General features: G+C 39.2%; 1 protein-coding gene across 3 annotated transcripts in view; it reads left to right on the plus strand.

Annotated features, from left to right (window-relative positions):
* The window catches only part of col7a1 (collagen, type VII, alpha 1), a 92,452-nt gene extending 73,794 nt beyond the window's left edge, over window positions 1–18,658 (plus strand). For 2 of the 3 annotated variants that reach the window (XM_028447796.1, XM_028447797.1), the window contains exons 96-119: window positions 140–175; window positions 268–327; window positions 425–469; window positions 874–909; window positions 1,046–1,081; window positions 1,239–1,295; window positions 1,398–1,469; window positions 1,968–2,039; window positions 2,143–2,178; window positions 2,261–2,341; window positions 4,598–4,651; window positions 4,772–4,825; window positions 4,914–4,976; window positions 5,050–5,112; window positions 5,248–5,364; window positions 6,737–6,814; window positions 7,294–7,347; window positions 7,474–7,522; window positions 7,747–7,755; window positions 8,225–8,275; window positions 10,089–10,214; window positions 12,542–12,718; window positions 16,612–16,794; window positions 16,862–18,658. In XM_028447796.1, coding sequence (XP_028303597.1) covers window positions 140–175; window positions 268–327; window positions 425–469; window positions 874–909; window positions 1,046–1,081; window positions 1,239–1,295; window positions 1,398–1,469; window positions 1,968–2,039; window positions 2,143–2,178; window positions 2,261–2,341; window positions 4,598–4,651; window positions 4,772–4,825; window positions 4,914–4,976; window positions 5,050–5,112; window positions 5,248–5,364; window positions 6,737–6,814; window positions 7,294–7,347; window positions 7,474–7,522; window positions 7,747–7,755; window positions 8,225–8,275; window positions 10,089–10,214; window positions 12,542–12,718; window positions 16,612–16,794; window positions 16,862–16,890 — 1,638 coding nt within the window. In that variant the 3' untranslated portion in view covers window positions 16,891–18,658. The remainder of the gene's footprint in view (window positions 1–139; window positions 176–267; window positions 328–424; window positions 470–873; window positions 910–1,045; window positions 1,082–1,238; window positions 1,296–1,397; window positions 1,470–1,967; window positions 2,040–2,142; window positions 2,179–2,260; window positions 2,342–4,597; window positions 4,652–4,771; window positions 4,826–4,913; window positions 4,977–5,049; window positions 5,113–5,247; window positions 5,365–6,736; window positions 6,815–7,293; window positions 7,348–7,473; window positions 7,523–7,746; window positions 7,756–8,224; window positions 8,276–10,088; window positions 10,215–12,541; window positions 12,719–16,611; window positions 16,795–16,861) is intronic. The other variant, XM_028447798.1, reaches the window with a different exon arrangement.
* The last annotated feature ends 777 nt before the right edge of the window (window positions 18,659–19,435 follow it).

Genomic DNA, 19,435 nt, shown 5'->3' on the forward strand with positions numbered 1-19,435 from the left:
CATGATATGTAGCAAGATTATCCAGATAATCTGAACCACAATTTACTATTTTGTTTTACGGACATTTTGAAAAATTCAAGCACCTGAAAGAATAAACAGCGACTACTTTATGGATCTCGACCCATTCTTTGTTATTTAGGGTTCTGCTGGAACGAATGGAGTGAAAGGAGACAAGGTGAATTTTGGCCCACACATGATGCGTTTCTGTCAAGCTGCCAGAATGGTAATGGAGTTTTTGAAGGGCATGGATATGATTTTTTTTGCCAGGGGGAAGTTGGTCTTGGTGTTCCTGGTTCCAGAGGAGAGAGAGGAGAACCAGGAGCCAGAGTGAGACATTGATTACAACATTGTTCAATTGATGTTGTCACCTTGTCTGAATTGGAGTGTGATGAAAGTAACCAACACTAGTGTTTTTGTCCTTTAGGGCGAGGACGGTAGAGCGGGCGCCGATGGAGAGAGAGGGCCAACAGTAAATCTGGATTTTTTTTCATGAATGAATAAGTGACACAGTCGGTCTACCACAATAATCAAATAATTGTCCAGGGCGTTTTGAAATTTCTGTCAGAGGGCACAAAAGAAGTGACACACAGATATTTTGTTGAAAGACAATGTTTTAAATTCTCTGATTTCTCTTCTTTTATTCAGAGATCTGGTTTTGCACTCTGTTTAACTGGAACAAAGAAGACTCATACCATTATAGTTGATACTATTTTTAACTGGTTTGTTAATGAAGGCAGTGCTGTCATGCTTAATGTGGGCTTTTTGTGTGTGTGTGTGTGTGTGTGTGTGTGTGTGTGTGTGTGTGTGTGTGTGTGTGTGTGTGTGTGTGTGTGTGTGTGTGTCTGTGTGTCTGTGTGTCTGTGTGTCTATCAGGGTTCCCCGGGAACTCGTGGTATTCGGGGAGAGAAGGTGAACACCAGAAGTCTTTTTACCATTTTCATGTGACAACATGCTAGCCTGCACCTTTTCAGCTCCTGCAAAGTATTAAATTGAATTGACACGTTTGAGCAAAGTGCTATACTCTCACTTTTCTGTTGTGGTCTAGGGAGACAGTGGGCCACAAGGTGACAAAGGAGAGAAGGTATTTAATAGTGCCATTCACTCTCTGTATATATATATATAATATATATATATTTTTTTTGAAAAACAGCAATGTGGAAATATTATTTTTAGGAATTACTGTATTGTTTTGGCTGTGTGGAGAAAGCAGATGTTTACAGTTGTACCTTCACATGCAGGGTGACACTGTTCTTGTGGGAGGACCTGATGGGGAAAAGGGAAACAAAGGAGAGACAGTGAGCAAAAATGTTTTAAAAACCTGTAGTTTTTGTGATGTTTAGCTTAATATTAATAGTTAATTGTTAATAGTTCTTAATATTATTGGTAATTTCCTCCAGGGCGACAGAGGGCCAAAAGGTGCACAAGGGGAAAAGGGAACCAAAGGTCAAGACGGTCCAGCTGGAGAGCAGGTGAAATGAAACAAGTTATTTTCATTTCACACAAACTACCACCCTCAGTGTAACCCCCATCCTGTCACCCCCCCTTCCCCATGGACCATCTTCACCAATATCATGATCTGGTGAAATAGGAGCCTACGAAGCCATCCACATCAAGCGATGTCATGGATAGACCCCACATATGTGCAGCAGCTCGCTATGTTAGCATTTGTGTTTAGAAACAAAAGAAACATCCAGACCTTTAACTTTTTGAGGAAAAGCAAATAACCTATTTTCAAAACCAATGCGAAAACATTCAAGTTGTGCCTTTAACCCACAATCTCCTTCCTCAGGCAAGCGTTGAACCTATTGGGCTACTCATACAGGACGTATATTTACAACTAGCTTGCCCTCTTTACTCTCTTTAAACATTTACTTTTTTCTTGTTACAATAAGATCAATGCAAGCCTTTGCTTTTGTGTTTCCCTTGGTTTCATTTTTACTTGTGTATGTTTCCTTTAAAATCATCAGGGTCTGAGAGGAGAACTGGGAGAAAAGGGGTCAACTGGGTTCCCGGGAGCTCGTGGCCCCGGTGGGCAGAAGGCAAGTGTTCATGAAACCTATTTAAAATGAGTCACAGTCCCTGCTTGTCATCAATGCATTAAATGTCTTTACTGGAGTAGTAATACAGTTATTATCACTGCAGGGAGAAGCAGGCGACCCTGGAGTACCTGGTGAAATGGTACGTGCAACAGAGGATCTGATTTTTCATCTTTTGTTTGAAAATGTCTTTATGGGAATTTGTTTCTGTATTTTTCTTTTAGGGTTTGTCTGGAAAAGATGGACTGGCTGGCCGTAAAGGAGAGAAGGGGGAGCTCGGTATAGTGGGAATGAGGGGAATAAAGGTATTTTACTGTTCACGCAGGAGGAAAACTGTGTTACATGTAGTGATAAAGATTGTTTCCCTTTAATGCTTAAACAATACTATCAGCACAAGAGACAATTTGGCTGCTTGTTAGAATGTAGTTTTAAACGTTTTTGCGTATATTTTGACATCTGCACCAATCAGAGAAACAAAGGCAAAAGTTACCTTAGATTCAACTTTCTGTGGACTGAAGGAGCAGAACAGAACAGAGTATAACAAGCTGGTTGAACCACTAACCACAGACCAGGAACAGGCAGCTGTAACGTCAGAATACCTGATGTTAGCCGCTTACCAACCCACAGTTCTAGGTATTCATTGGCCTGGGGGAAAATGTAGGCCACATCCTGCTTGTGACTACCTTCTGACCTGGCGCTGAGGACCCTGCGTTACTGTGTACACATTAGCCGTCACCAGGGGCGTAGCACCATATTTTGGGTCCTTCCTGTAAGTTTTTATATGTATTTTAATGTTTTTTTTACTATCCAAAAGTATTTTTTATTTAAGCTTTCTTTTTTCTAAAATTAGTTTTAGATCATGATTATTAAAGTGTGTTACAAATACAGAGTAGCCAGGATTAGTGACAAGTGCGCCACCTCAGATATTTTTATAGTGTATTTTATTTGAACTAGATTTATATTTGTGAAAGTTAAAGTATAGGATACAGTTATTTGATATTTATTGTGTGTGATGTGTATTTGAAAAACAATAATTCAAAAAATGGCAAAAATAGAATTTTAATTTTACTCCCCCTCCAGTCCGACGCCCCTGGCCGTCACGTACTAAGAAGCAGTGGGAGAAAACTGCTAATAAAGCATCAAATTCTTAAAAAAAATTACTACTAGGCAATGAATGAATGAATTGTTTCTCTGCAATCTGCTTTGAACATGAGTCATGACAGAGGCTTTTGTTCTGTTCTTTGATTTTTGTCTGTTACTTGTTTTGTTGTGTGGTGAATTTTCACGTAGCGGATCACAGAAGCACGCTCACATTAGACCTCATTCTCTGCCAAAATGGCGACAAGCGCCTCAAGCTCATTGTCAGTTCAACTGTAAAACTTTGTATATGAATGCACCGAGACCAAGACCGAGACCAAGACCATAAACATTGTTTTTTAAATTTAAAAAAATATATAAATAAATAAAATTATGACAAGGTTCAGCAGTTAAATAACATTCTCTCTTTAGTTTTAGTTTCTTTTAAATTCATTTGACGGACAAAAAAGGTGCCTGCAAAAAAATTAACTAAAATGTTAAAACTACGACTGCTACTGATAAAATCACAATTATTCTACATATTTGAAAACAAGATTTTTATGTCAGCTGAATGTACAGCAAGTGTTTAAAAGTATTTCTGCCAAGAAATAACATGGCTGGTCACCTACACACCGCAGAGTTTTTCCTCTTTGCTGTGCTTTTACAAATGTAGTATTTGTGATTCGTGAAACCAAATTTCACAACCAACAAGTTAGCGAACATGTTTAGCTCCCGCCTCTCTCTCCTGCTTGTGTGTGTGTGTGTGTCACACACGTCACTCAGTCACATTAAGGAAGGTTGCGGTCATTATACGGGGCGGATTAAAGAATGAATAAAGGATTGTTTTATCCCGTTCTTCTCCTTGTTATTATCACATTATAAAAAAGTTTAAAAATTAGCAGGAATTAGTGCCGGTCTCGAACTTTCTTGACAGAAAATCCCGAGTCCGGGCAGCCCGAGTCCGAGACAAGACCGAGTCAAAATGCTTCCTTGTCCGAGACGAGACCGAGACCTTTAAAATGTGGTCTTGAGAGCGGTTTCGACTACTATAACACTAGCAGCGAAAGCTGTTTTTTTTTTTTAACGTCCCCCTTGAAACATATCTGTTGCTACAAAGAATGTCTTTACTGTCTTCTCCTTAGTGCGATTGTTGGATGTTATATAAAAGAAGGCTCAGATCACATGACTACATCACTGTATACTGAATTGTATTTCAAAAGTGATGGGTGAAAAGTAGTTTTGAACATGGTGTTTCACCTTATAAGGTTGTTTTCAAGACCTCGTTGGGTGCTTTAATGCTTTTATGTCATTATCATCAAAATGTCATTGGATGTCATGTGTCATATTTGCCATTTTGTATCTAAGTGCACATTTGAGTGTTGCAGGAAATAGCCTTAATGGAAAAAGATCTTTATTCTCATTTTATTGTGAAAGCTCTTTTGTATGTGTTTGCGTGTGTCACTCACAAACTTCTGTGTTTCAAGGGTGAACGAGGACCCAAGGGGGCTTGTGGATCTGATGGACCCAGAGGAGAAAAGGTCAGTAAGATGCCATGAGTGTATCTGTCCATCCATTTATCTGTTGATTATCTTTAGTCAATTTGTTTAAGGTAATCATTTAACTTAAGTGTGTGTTTGTGTGTGCGTGTGTGTGGTCAGGGGGATGCAGGTATCCATGGACGATCCGGTTTACCAGGGAGAAAAGGTGATCAGGTATGTGAGTGGGTGTGATCACCATAAACCAGGTCACCTGTGCATGTAAGCAATAATCAAAATGTGGGACATTCTTTGTATTTTCCAGGGAGACGTAGGTCCTCCAGGGGCTTCTGGGAGTCCTGGAAAAGAGGGAATAGTTGGCCCTAAGGTATGTCATGAGTTTGTTTGTTAGCTGCGCAAAAGCTGCAAACATTGTGTGTTCTTTTTCTCTTTGTGTGTAGGGCGATCGTGGTTTTGACGGGGTACCTGGACCAAATGGCTCTCAGGGAGAGAAAGGTGAACGGGTGGGTTTTAAACCTCTACAAATATAAAAGTGCACTTTGTGTTATTCATGTTCATGTTGCACAACATTGATGCAACGTTTGTCATGGTGACTGCATGAAACCAGATATTCACAATCAATACTGTGCGCGCTTCAGGGTCCGTCTGGTGTACCTGGTCCTCCTGGCCCCAGAGGAGCAGATGGAGCCCCTGGCTTGACTGGCTCACAAGGCCCAGCAGGTGCTAAAGGACCTGAAGGACTCCAGGGCCAAAAGGTGGGATGATTTGACACATTATTTACTTTTTGCCTATAGTGGTAGATTGCTTGTACAGAGAAACCTGGATAATGAGCTAATGAGAAGAGCCATTTGTCATTCAGTTAAACTGGAGCAACATCAGTTCAGTGTGCAATGATTTCATGGTGAGCAACGATCGATTATTGCACTTTGTGGAAAACATTGCAGTCATTGGTGGTCTCAACAACATCCTGTACAGTAGTATATAATTTCTGATGGATTTGAGATTAAATGATTTACGATTGAGTCGCTTCTGTTTCATCTGCTTGCCCCTTAATTTTATCTTCAGCAGAGAGTTTACTCTGTAGCGACTGACAGCTTGTAAACAAAGAAGCTTGGTGAAAAAAGAACCAAGCCTGGATCAATTTAGTTGACCTTTGACACATGTGATCAAGTGGCTTAATAGTATTTATTTATAATATTGGGGTTACGGTTTTCATTTTTCCTTAGCCTTACCGATCAGGGTACACCTAGTGCACATCACAAAGCTTAGACAATCACAGGCGTACACATGCAGCGCAGTGGTCTCTCATGTTGTAACCAGCAAGTGATGGCTTTTGCGGGAACCTCTTCAGCCAAAACAGACCTGCCCGCGGGGGCGTTGGGACACCTCCAGCCTCTGTGACTCTCACCGGTCTAAATGTTTTAAAGAATGAATAAAATCACACATTCTATATCTCTCCGTAATCCTAAGAAAGTCAGCTAAAATTGTTGCCAGCCCAAAGTCCAAACAAAAGACCATAGCACAACTCCGCAAACTCATATTTTTTCAGTCCTCTGCTTCACAAAATAAACTATTTGACCGACATATTACAGTTTCACACTTGTTTCCAAGCTTTTACAAAACTTTGGCACAGTTGTGGTAAAGTGGGATTTTGCCTGAACTTGTTTGTACAAAAACATGTGTATCTGTGGCCTATTGATCATTATAATCATCAAACTTGCTGCATTCGATGTCCATACATTAGTTTGATTATTTCTGCTTTTGTAGCCTTCCCTATAGAGAATTTACTTTATATTTTATGTAAATCTCTTTTGTAATGTATTGTATTGTATTTCTGTATTGAATAGATGACTCATTGTCAGTCAGTATCATATATTATGTATAATTCCAAGCTTTCACATTATCTGTTGCCACTAAGGGGCATACTTCAATCTGAACAAAAATTTGCCATGTAGGTCATGTAGAATCTGAGAAAAACGTTATTTGTTATGGGTATTATGTTATGGGCTTAAGAGGTTAAAGCAAGTTTAAAAAGACTTGTAGGTATAAAAAGTGTTAACTCCTTGAAGAACTTGGAAGCAATGACGTTTCTATTGTCACGGGTTTGTTGTTTTGCCCATGTGACAGGGTGAGAGAGGCCCCATTGGTCCAGCCATGATTGGTCCGCGTGGTATCCCAGGAATCCCAGGGGAGCGTGGAGAGCCGGTTAGTCTGTTGATTGTTTTAAAAGCCTTCTTGGAATTCAATGTGTCCTGGAAATAAATGCACAGTAATCCTGTAGAACAGGAAAAAATAGTCATTTGAAAAATTACTCCTAAAAATATAGTAATCCCTTTTTTTATGTCAAATGACAGATGTTGAAGCTGTGCAGTTTAGGAAACCACTGTTACATTGCTTCAGGGATTTGTTCCAAGCTAATGTTTTGAAATGCTTCAATGAATGAATCACTGTCTCTATTGCTGATTTAAACTTGCACTCTGTGAAATTAATTCATGTGCTGCACCTGGCCATGTGCTAATAAATTCATGAACTGCAGGAAATCAACACCCCCCCAACCACCACCACACACCCCCAACCCCCAGCATCACCACCACAAACACACACAGGCGCACACACATACACACACCACTCACACACCCCTGCCCAGTTGGTATCATGCTTCTTTAACCCTGTCCATGTTTTAGGGAGATTTGGGTCCAGATGGAGTCAAAGGAGATAGAGGAGAGCCAGGCATGACGGTCAGTGTTTGATTTTGACTTGGGGGATTTTTCTGGTTGGAGTCCAGACATTTAGGTCCCTTCAGACATTATCATAGATCTACTTGTACATTTATTGCCATGTTTGTTTTTATATTTTGGGTTTAGGAGGTAGAGATCAGAGACTACGTCCGCACTGAGATGAGTCAGCACTGTGGTGAGTGTCGTATGCAGCTTGCATTTCTAATTTGTGAGTGTTGTCCTCAAGTTCAACTTCAGACGTGTATCTCAGCTCATGAGTCATTGCGTCAGCTAAACTTGTGTTGATGCATAATTTAGGAGAAACTATTGAGATCCACAGTGTGCAAACAACTCTTTAAAAGTGACCTTTACTTTCCTTTCCCTCTCTTTTTCTCTCCGGTCCCACTGGCTGATCTCCAGCTTGTGGAGGTGAGTGAGCTGCTGCTTTGAACAGAAAAAAAGGGGCACTGAATTAGCATAACAACCATACAGTGTCTCATTATTTTTAGTTTCATCTGGATGAAAGTGAATCTAGGTTTTAGTAAATGCATGCTTTATTGATAGTTGTTTTTCTTGGCCACACCTAAAAATGAAGTGTTAAGTGTCATCAACCAATTTATGAAGAACTGTCCTGAAATAGCCTTTTTTTCAAGCTCTGTGAAGCCTTTCAGCTGGTGTCTATGTTACATATAATGGGCTGAATTTTGCAGTTCTTTGGGTTTCTGTGCGACGGCTCTAATGTTTTTCCACTCTCGGCCTCCATCCCTCCATAACCTTCATCCCCCTTTCTTTCCTCCTGTGTGACACTCCTCTGGCCTCCCTTCACTCTTGGAATCCTGTCTTTGCTCGTTCGGTGTCTGTCTTTGCTCCCCGTCCCTTCTGGATGTCTCACATTCAGGCCCAGCCAATCGGCCCCAGCCTGCACCACAGAATCAACTGGGGGATCAGGGTGAGTGTTTCTTTCCGTCTGTCTGTTTGTATGCCTGTCTCAAAGAGTCACCTGCTGGTGCGACATTTGGAGATCTCTGAACACTGGGTGGTTTTCTCTTCAAGAACATGGGGAGCTCCGTTTGTGTCTCACTGTCGTTCCACATGAATATTTCAACACGATTAGCTTCAGTATGAGTGTGCTGAGGAAGACATGTGTGACAGTGATAGCCTTGAATGATGTAGATGCACTGTGTGGAAAAAAGTTTTTAGTCAGCCACCAATTGTGCAAGTTTTTCCACTTAAAAAGGTGAGAGAAGCCTGTAATTTTCATCATAGGTATACCTCAACTATGAGAGACAAAATGAGAAAAAAAAAGAAAATCACATTGTAGGATTTTTAATGAATTTATTTGCAAATTATGGTGGAAAATAAGTATTTTTTCAATAACAAAAGTTCATTTCAATACTTTGTAATGTACCCTTTGTTGGCAATAACAGGTCACATGTTTTCTGTAAGTCTTCACACACTGTTGATGGTATTTTGGCCCATTTCTCCATGCAGATCTCCTCTAGAGCATTGATGTTTTGGGGCTGTCACTGGGCAACACGGAGTTAAAACTCCCTCCAAAGATTTTTTATGAGGTTGAGATCTGGAGACTGGCTAGGCCACTCCAGGACCTTGAAATGCTTCTTACGAAGCCAATCCGTTGCCCGGGGTGTGTTTGGGATCATTGTCGTGCTGAAAGACCCAGCCACATTTAATCTCCAATGCCCTTGCTAATGGAAGGAGGTTTTCACTCAAAATCTCACGATAAATGGCCACATTCATTCTTCCCTTTACATGGATCAGTCTTTCTGGTCCCTTTGCAGAGAAACAGCCCCAAAGCATGATGTTACCACCCTCATACTTAACAGTAGGTATGGTGTTCTTTCTCCTCCAAACACGACGTGTTGAGTTTTTAACCAAAAAGTTCTATTTTGGTTCTATCTTACCACATGACATTTGCCCAATCCTCCTCTGGATCATCCAAATCCTCTCTAGTAAACTTCAGACGGGCCTGGACATGTACTGTCTTAAGCAGGGGGACACGTCTGGTACTGCAGGATTTGAGTCCCAGGCAGCATAGTGTGTTACTGATGGTAGCCTTTGTTACTTTGGTCCCAGATCTCTACAGGTCATTCACTAGGTCCCACTGTGTTTGTTCTGGGATTTTTGCTTGTGATCATTTTGACCCCACGGGGTGAGATCTTGCGTGGAGCCCCAGATCGAGGGAGATTATCAGTGGTCTTGTATGTCTTCCATTTTCTAATAATTTCTCCCACAGTTGATTTCTTCACACCATGCTGCTTACCTACTGCAGATTCAGTCTTCCCAGCCTGGTGCAGGTTTACAATTTTGTTTCTAGTGTCCTTTGACAGCTCTTTGGTCTTGGCCATAGTGGAGTTTGGAGTGTGACTGAAGTTGTGGACAGGTGACTTTTATACTAATAACGAGTTCAAACAGGTGCCATTAATACAGGTAACGAGTGGAGGACAGAGGAGCCTCTTAAAGAAGAAGTTACAGGTCTGCGAGAGCCAGAGATCTTGCTTGTTTGTAGGTGAACAAATACTTATTTTACCGAGGGATTTACCAATAAATTCATTATAAATCCTACAATGTGAATTTCTGGATTTTTTTGCTCATTTTGTCTCTCATAGTTGAAGTATACCTATGATGAAAATTACAGGCCTCTCTCATCTTTTTAAGTGGGAGAACTTGCACAATTGGTGGCTGACTAAATACTTTTTTGCCCCACTGTATATGTGTCTCGTGTGATCCCTTCTGTTGTTCAGGTCGTGAGCTGCGTGTGGTGATGAACACCAACGACCCGGACTATGAGCATGTTTACTCCATCGAGGCCTATGATGAACCAGTGGATGAGCTGCTGTATTTAAATCCTCCGGTCAACATAAGTAATGGTACTTCATCTATCATATTTACTGTCTCTCTGGCTTTCATGTTGTTAAATTGTTTAGAAGCAGAGACAGATAGGAAAACAGTAGTTAGAGCTATAAAAAAAAGTGATTTGGTTGGAGCTTGTATGTCTTACACATTTTGGGCATTATTTTGTCCATCGAAACTTAAATCTGCTACCCACAATAGTTCATGAGATACAATCATGTATGCCTCATTGATTAATTAATTGAACATCATTTACTCCAAGAAGAAAGGAAAAAGGTCAAAATGGCCGTTCAAAGGTTTGTTTTTGTCTCCATCTTAAATATTCTTTTATTAACATATTAGGAAAAGTTTTGCGCTTTGCATTTTGGGATATAGGTCGATACATAGAATTGTTTTTACTTCTTGTGTTCTTTGCCAGACTAGGAGAAACATGAAACACTTGATACCATATTTGTTCTAGTTTTTTCCCCGGTATTCCTTGTGATATCATAATGAAGTAAAAACACTTTCATGCAGCCGTCTATGGGACCCTAAATCCCACAATGCAATGTGCGAAAATGTCAACAAACAGACTTCACGGTGGAGATGAAAACAAAGTTCAAGCAAATTACCTTTGATTTATTGATCCATGAGGCCTGTCCTATGGATTTATCACATTCAATGTTTTCATGTTCAGCAGCTTTAAAGAGATCCTTTACTGTTTTTACAAGTTTGGCCTAAAATCTTGGAAATATACTTATTAGTAGATCTATGCCTCACAAAATGCATTTTAATGCACCATATTCATTTAATTGCTTTTTTTAAAAATGGGACTACTTTACAGTTTAAGCCTGTGTTCCGCCTTCTTGAAATCACATGACTGATGATGTCACACGGCCCCACTGCCTGTAAACATCCCATTGTTTTCTATTGGAGTGAAGCATTTAGCCTGCTTTTTAGGTCAATTAGTCAAAATTACAACTTGTGTTGCCTTTTTTCAAGTCAAAAAGACCTCCAGATAAATGTGCATTCATGAACTTTTAGATTGAATTGTGGATCTAATTTTACTGTAATCAAAACTAATATTGCAGTGTCAGTGAGCAAACTGCTAACAGCCAAAGTTACCAAACGTTACTCTGCGGCATTGTGCCGTGAGCTCAGCACAAAAACAAATAAAGAAAGAATTAAGGCTTGTGCAGCATTCAGACCAGCATTTAGGCCTGGATAAACTGAAGGCAGGGAAATTTGATCACTTTGGCACCAACAGGCCAGGATCACTGTATCCTGCAGCTGCAGGTGAAAATACAGAGTGGACATGTTAGTGCTCTCTGCTCAGCAACACTATAGGCAGAGGTGTAAAGATATCCTACTCAAGTAGAAGTACTGTTACTTGATTGAAATTGTACTCAAGTACAAGTAAGTCGTACATGAAATACTCAAGTACAAGTAAAAAGTTGCTTAGATAAATAGCACTCAAAATAAACGTTACTAGTTAATTTCACCCCCCACATTTATTTTTGGTAATAAATCTTACCACTGTACCCTTGCATAGAGTAAACATCTCATGTATAAACTTAAAAAGGAGGAGATGAAATCTTGCACAATTGGAACTTAATTTACTTTCAAAAGCATCTGTACAAAATAAAAGGTTTGTCAAAATATACAAGTATTTTTCAAAGAGACTTTTGTGTGTGTCTGTTTTGATGCGGTGGATTACATTTAATCTGTTTGGTCGGCAATGATGTGATTCATTTGATTGTTATCTGGACATTTCATTTCATTTTTTGTGGTTTCACAATGTCCGATGATCATTTTAAAACAAAAAATAAAAATTATTCAGTAACGGCTCGGTGTAGAAATGTAAGAAATTACTTTACTTCTTTTAAAACATATTTAAGTACAAGAAAAAATACTGATTTAGAAATAATGTCCAAAAAGTACAAGTACCCATAAAAGCCACTACATTACAATAACGTGAGTACTCGTAATCCGTTACTTTCACCTCTGACTATTGCTACATTAGTTATGCTTAACACAACAAGAAGGCTGTGAATTTGTGCCAAGTGTGGTCACACACCCTCAGGTTTCCTCTTTGTCATATTTGATGCCAGTTTTGTGATGCAAAGATGTATTCTCTGTGTAAGTTTTTTTTTTTTTTTTTTTTTTTCAATTTAGCATCTGTGAATCTCCATTTAGTTTCTCCACAAACATCCTTTAGTAATTGTTACTAAATCCGCCACTTTACGCTGGCATAGTATCCGACTAATGAGCTTTTTAAATCAGATTTCCTTTGTGATGCATCTGTGCTATGTTTTCCTATGCTTGTGTGTGATATCAGACAATCTGTTTCTTTGTGCATCAACAGGAAAAGGAGACAAAAAACCAACAGTGAAAGCTGTCAAAGCTGCACAAAATAAATCAGCGAGTATTGCCAATGCCAAAAAAATAAAAATGGCCAGTGCTAAGAAACAAGTGAAAGTAACACCTGTGAAAAAAGAGAAGATGGTTTCGATCAGGTCAAAGAGGATGGTCACAGGGGAAGGTATAATACTACCTACCATCCTCCTGCATGTGGGCATTGTGCTGTGCTGTTTTGTACTTCACTCTGGCTTCATGTGCATCAGCCTGCGCTGGTTGTACGCATGGTTTTAGAAGGCGCGAAGACAGAAAGAGGTGTATTATTATCATGTTTTTTAGAGCTGATAATGCGTTAAGTTCCACCAACCCTCCTTAATGAAAACCCATTACCCAAACATTGTTCAAATTCAAGTAACTAGTACAGTGCCCGTCGGAAGTATGTATTCATATAGTGGCCTCTTAAGTAAAGTTGTCCATTATGGGCATAATAATAACAACATAATCTGTAGCATTAAAAAGGGGTATATTTGCGGGTGCAAAGCAAAATAGCATATGCAATTTCCCTGGTTTAATTCTATGAGACATGGGCATAATGAATGTGTTGGGTTTTTTATATATTTTTTTTTGGTGTATTTTTCTGTTATGTATGTTTTTTGGAGTCATTATGTGCATTTTTGTATCTTTCTGTTGTCTTTTTGTGCATTTTTTGTATAATTATTATTAATTGTTGCCATTGTAATGTGATTCTGGAGTCATTTTGTGTAGTTTTGTGCATATTTAGTTTAGTGTATTTTGAGTCATTTTCATATTTTTGTTGTTGTTTGGTGTATTTTTCTGTAATATATGTTTTTTGGAGTCATTTTGTGTGTTTTTGGAGCATTTTTGTATATTTTTGTGCATTTCCGTTGTCGTTTTGTGTACTTCATGTATAAATGTTTAGTTTTTTTTTACGTCAATTGTGCATTTTTTTTGTATAATTATTGTTTTTTGTTGCATTTGTAGTGTGATTCTGGAGTCATTTTGTATCTTTTTTGTGTAGTTTTTTGCTTTTCTATTGTCTTTTGTGTATTTTTTGTATAAATATTTAGTTTTGTGTATTTTGAGTTATTTTCATGTTTTTGTTGTCGTGTTTGTTACGTGTGTGGTGATGGTGGGGGGGGTGAATTCATTCTAAATTTATGCGCACCAGTCCATCCACGTGTACCTGCCTGCCTAACTTTCACTAAATAGCTCGGTGTAGTGGCAGGTGTGTCGTGAGTGCAGCTGCAGTAATCAGGTGACCTTCACTATGTAGCACCGTCTACGTAACATGTAAACACTTAGATCTGACTCAGAGCGTAACACTACAGTCACTAATCACGCTATGAACGGGTGTCATGACACAGACTGTAACGGACTAAATGGTGGTTCGTTACACACTCACACTTACATACCTGTACACGCCTGCACGCATATCATGTAGACGGTGATCGATAGTGAAGCGCACCTGATTGGCGTGTGTGTGTGTGTGACTCTCTACCTGGACTCTAATCTCCTCCATTGGTTCTCTCACACACGCGCTGCTGAGAAATGTGCAGCTTTCAACACAGCAACCATTGCCCTTCAATCACTTCCGGGTGAGGTCCGTCCAGTCTAAATAGCGGTCAAACTAACGTTTTGAAACAACGTCATCACCAAATAAGTATTTTTCCTCAAAAGAGAAGTCCACAGGAGCAAGATCAGGACCAAACTCAGCTGGCATGCACCGGAAGTGAGCTGTGCAGTGTAATAGATATACAGTAGATGGTGCGTTAGCGCCCCCTCACACTCTGAGATCAGAAGCTGAACAGGTTTCACTTGCCGTGGTGTCCAGAAGTGAAATAAAATTAAAATAAACATTTGGAAATAACCAAATTACTCCAAAATAACAGATGCACACCGCACCGGGGAGATATTTGCTCCACACACACACACACACACACACACACACACACACACACACACACACACACACACACACACACACACACACACACACACACAGACCATCCTTGAATTACAGTATAGATAAAACAATGCAGCTCTTTAAAGGTGCAGTCCGCAACTCTCAGGAGCCACACGGAGGCTGCGGCGCGCACATGAACAACACATTCACTACAGAGTTCTAGTGTAACAATTACAAATGAAACATAATGTAAATCAAGCAGCAGTAATTACCTTTCAAGCAGAAAAGTTACTAATTTCATCTTCTACTCCTCCAGAACATACACTGTAAAAAAGACAATGCTACAGCCCTGGGAAAGGGGTGGGGACTGTGAGCAACAGCTGTCAGACAGTCCATCATACACAATCCTGGCTCTGATTGGTTCTTTTTGCTCGGTCGCGGTGCATTCTGCCAATCTGCTCAATGAGCCTGTTTTTTTCACACAAACTACTAGTTTCATGTAAAGCTGTCCTTACATAGTGACAGCTTTAGCAAATATGATAAAAAGTCACTTTTATGAGAGTTGCAGACTGCACCTTTAACTCTGAAATAAAATAACGTATTTTACTTCTGATAATCTAGTTTAGTATTAATCAAACTGAGGTCTCAGGAGATATCAGGTGGCATTGAAGTTCTCAAAGTTATATTTTAGCTTTTGGATTGGTGTAATCATGAATATGTACACGTAGCATTTATTTCATCCTCAACAGTCAATATGAAGCTCCTTAGTGAGCCACTAAAACTAGAATGAGTGAGGATGTACACTGTTTTCTGTGTTTTTTATTATTATTATTATGGAACGGATTCTTGTCAAATAACATGTCCCCCCTAAAGAGTCAGATTTTACCAAGCAAGGTACCCCAGTGTAGAAAATACAAAGGACAGTCCTGCAATCTTCTGGTGTTTTTGTAAATTTGACGTTTTTGATGATTCGGCAAAATGAAAATTAAATGTTCCCATTCAAACGTATTGGAACAGCAAAGAGAGCACCACCTGGTTAGTCATTATAATACACTCTGCAGGGTTATACTGACTCTGAGGAGTTGAGTTCATGCATCCTCACATGCATTTAATTTGTATAGTTTACTTCAGTGTTTCTCAAATGGGGTACTAGGGTGTCATTGTGTACAGAGGGTACTTGAGAGCGAGAGAGGAAAATTAACACATTTTTATTTTTATTTTTCACACAACAATAACGGAGAAACATACAAAATGACTTAAGAAACAACAGACAAAAACAACAACAAAAACACAAAATAAGATAAAAAATATACTGAATAGTAGTAAGAACAGACTGACAACCACAAAATTACATCAAAAACACACAAAATGATGAGAAATGATCTTGATTAGAGGGAAATGATAAAAACTACAGAAATAAATCTATTCAGGATGCACTAAATACAACATCATTCCACTTATTTACAAAATGAGATTCATAAAATGTGTTATCACTAAATTCATTCCATCATTATGGTTGTTTTTCACAGAATACTGAGCAAAATGTATTTGTCCGACATAAGGGGCAACTTGAGCCTAAATAGTTTGAGAACCACTGAGGGGTATTTCATCAAACCCAGCTCAGGGTTAAGACCAGGTTTAACCTGAGTGTTAAAACAGGTTCTAACTGGAACGGCGGTTTCATCAAAGAGAAAACACCTTAGTTACCATAGTAACACAGTCCGTGGCACCAACCTGCTCCCGACCAGGTTTAAGCAGCAGGCTTGGCTTAAAATGCAGATCATCATTTTGAAAGAAGTCGTTTAGCGATGCTTTAAAACACAAATATCTACTAAAGGAAAAAGGAGTCAACCTTTCAAAATCAATGTCCTGTTTCTTTGGAGGGGTTTGCTTAATCACACTCTAAAACACTTGGGTTCCGACATGTTGAGAAATTCTGTTTTCAAGCATGCTTTCATCCAGTATCAAACAAAAAGGAAAGTAACACAGCAGGACCTAAATGTTGCTTTGAATAAAGACCCAAAGGGCTTTGGGTCTTGATGAATGCTGTTCTGGGCTCGTCGTCTGCTTCTTCTTCTTCTTGCTGCCGTGCTTTTCTCCCTGTGTGTCTCTGCTTGCATACTGATGCTTACATTTGTGAATGTGTCCTACAGTCCCAGCAGACCACTGCCTGCTGCCCATGGAGGAGGGAAGCTGTGGACACTACACACTGCGCTGGTACTTTAATCAGCAGGTGCAGGCTTGCCGGCCCTTCATCTACAGCGGTTGTGAGGGAAATGGCAACCGTTTCCTCCAGTTGGAAGAGTGTGAGGAGGTCTGCCTCAGAGAGGTCAGAGGTAAAGCAACTGAAAAACACACTTCATCACTGAAGCCAGATGTTACATTGAACACTCTATTGTGCAGGTCGACCTCCTTTGATGACAGCTCGATGATTGTGATCCACTCATCCTCTGCAAAGGGAACACATTTTATATGTTAAGTATATTGTTAAAATTAAGGGGTTTTTGTTTGTTTCTGTTTATTTATTCTTCCTTAAACCTAAACAAACTTTATTTCACTTCAAATGAAACATTATATCTTCTTGTTAATTCATTTTGTCTTGCAAGCAAAAAAACGGATAAATTGATGTCAATGAGGTCAGAAATCTGTATTTTTGTGCATTAAGGATATTAAGAAGATTGCGATTAAGCGTCTTAGTCAGGTATGAGGTTAATGAACGCATATTGAGATGGAGTGGGCAGATGTTCTAAGTCACTTTACGATGAAAGGAAATATTTCTATGATCATTGCTCATTTGGTTCAATGTACATCAAGGGAGTCTTATCTCGGGATGAGTTCCAAAAACCCTTAAGAAACTGAATAATTGTAACTTTCTTATGCAACATTAGCGTGGGTGCTACTTATTTTAATGCTAAAGGATCTTTTTGTTGACACTCACATACAAACATCATCATGATTGTATTTTTCTGGTAAACCTGTTTTTAGAAACTGTAAAACGAAACTTGAAAGTGGAAAGACAAAGAATGTTAATGTTAAAAACGGCCTTCAGAGCGTTACTTGCTTTGTTTGGGGTTCAAGACAAGCTGCTGTTTGGAGGCCCTCAGTTTACTAAACAACGTGGAGAAATTGCTTATCCATTAAATGATCCACAAACTGCTACAGACTATTACACTACAGTCAGAAATGACTCTGATGGCCTTCAATAGCAGCTTTCTATCATCTCATGTAGAACAAAACACAGACAACACCTAATGACGAAACAAGTTCAACAGCTGATTATTAGGCTTGGTTATCTATCACTCCTGCTATAGAAAAACAGGGATCTTCCCAGTTGGTAGAGCATTCATGAGGTCAGGCACTGATGTTGGAAAAAAAGGTTGGGCAAATAATCTCCATTCCAGTTCATTCCAAAGGCGCTAGATAGGGTTGAGGTCAGAACTTTATGCTCTTCCTCCAATGAGCCTTCCTCATACTATTCCCACAATAGGTGGAATTATAGAATTGTCCAAAATATCTCAATATGCAGAAGCATTAAGATTGTTCTTCACTGGAGAGAAAAATGCTCTGAACAAACACTGTATAACATGCGGCCATATACTTTTGTCCATATCCTGTATCTGGAATAGGATGCGTGTCAACATAAACAATAACTGATATGTTCTTACTATCACCACATGCAGCAACAAACAATAACAATAATCAACTTTTCAACAGTACAGTTATCATAAAGTCTTATCTTGCAACAATGGCTTCTAATGGCTTTCAGGATCTTACGCTCCAACATTTTATGTGCACATTGTTTAGCTGAAAAAGATCAAAGATTTCAATCTATTTTTCTGACTTTATAAAGATTATCTCGCCGTTTTTTAATCAGTGTGTGTTGCAAAATTAAATAAAATACCCATTGATCACTGGAACCCTAGTTTCCTTAAATTAATCTTCATGCTTAAGAAGATAGTTTGACCATTTGCGATACAAATGAAGAAACAAGCACAATGTTCTGGCAATATTTTGTACATATTGTTTTGATTATTTGGGGTTTAATAATGTGTCATAAAGGCATGTTGACCGACCAGAGAAAAGGTGCTATTTCTAAAGGTATTTATATTCATTTTTTTGATGAAAACTGAAGAAGTGTTTATTTCCTGATACCCGCTCTGTTTATGTTTGGACCATTTCAATAAATCATCTATCTGCGTATTCTTTGTTTAGTTCGTCTTTCACACATTGCAAAAGCAGACCAAACGTGACAATGATCTGTCTGTAAACACGCAACAAGGAATGGTGTTTAATTATTTTTTTGATTAAAGATGAATCATAAGTTAATGTGTTTGTGTGTGTAGGTTGGAGGTGTGTGCGTGTTGCACTGATTAGATGCTCTAATTTCATCAGCAGATGTATTAATGAGATGTTCTGCTTGTTGGCTATGCTCTGCCCTGGATTGCTTTTTCCATGCTCTGTGCGCTCTGTTGATTTCCCATGATTTACGACACACTGATTCAGAGCTGCCTCATCAGACTTGGGTTGAGCTCACTGGGCCCCTTTCACTTCCTGCTCTCCTGCCATTGTTACGTGGAAGTTACCTTAGTCTGTGTGTTATTAGGCTGTCTAAGGTGTGACACGTGTGACACACTTGACAGTGATTGTTGATGGAAAACCTAGGCTTCAAACTGTCAAAGACAGTCAGAAGCATCTGTCAAAGAACAGCCCCATTATCCTGAGTAATACTGGAGATTGCTAGTATTAAACGTAGATAATATAGAGGTGTCAGAGCTTCAAATCAGCCTCTTCAAGCTGAGAAGTGGGTTGATTTTTTCATTGAGGTCAATCGAAATGTTGGAATATGTGCAAATGTGGCTCCCCAAGTATCATTTCAATCTAAAGACGCACCACAAAATGTTGCAAAACTGAAGCTTTTCCTACATTCTGTGCTGCTGTCATGTCAGAAAAAGTCTCTGCAGAGAGAGGTGAAGGCTA

The sequence above is a fragment of the Gouania willdenowi genome, chromosome 5 (assembly GCF_900634775.1).
Source record: "Gouania willdenowi chromosome 5, fGouWil2.1, whole genome shotgun sequence".
NCBI lineage: Eukaryota > Metazoa > Chordata > Actinopteri > Blenniiformes > Gobiesocidae > Gouania > Gouania willdenowi.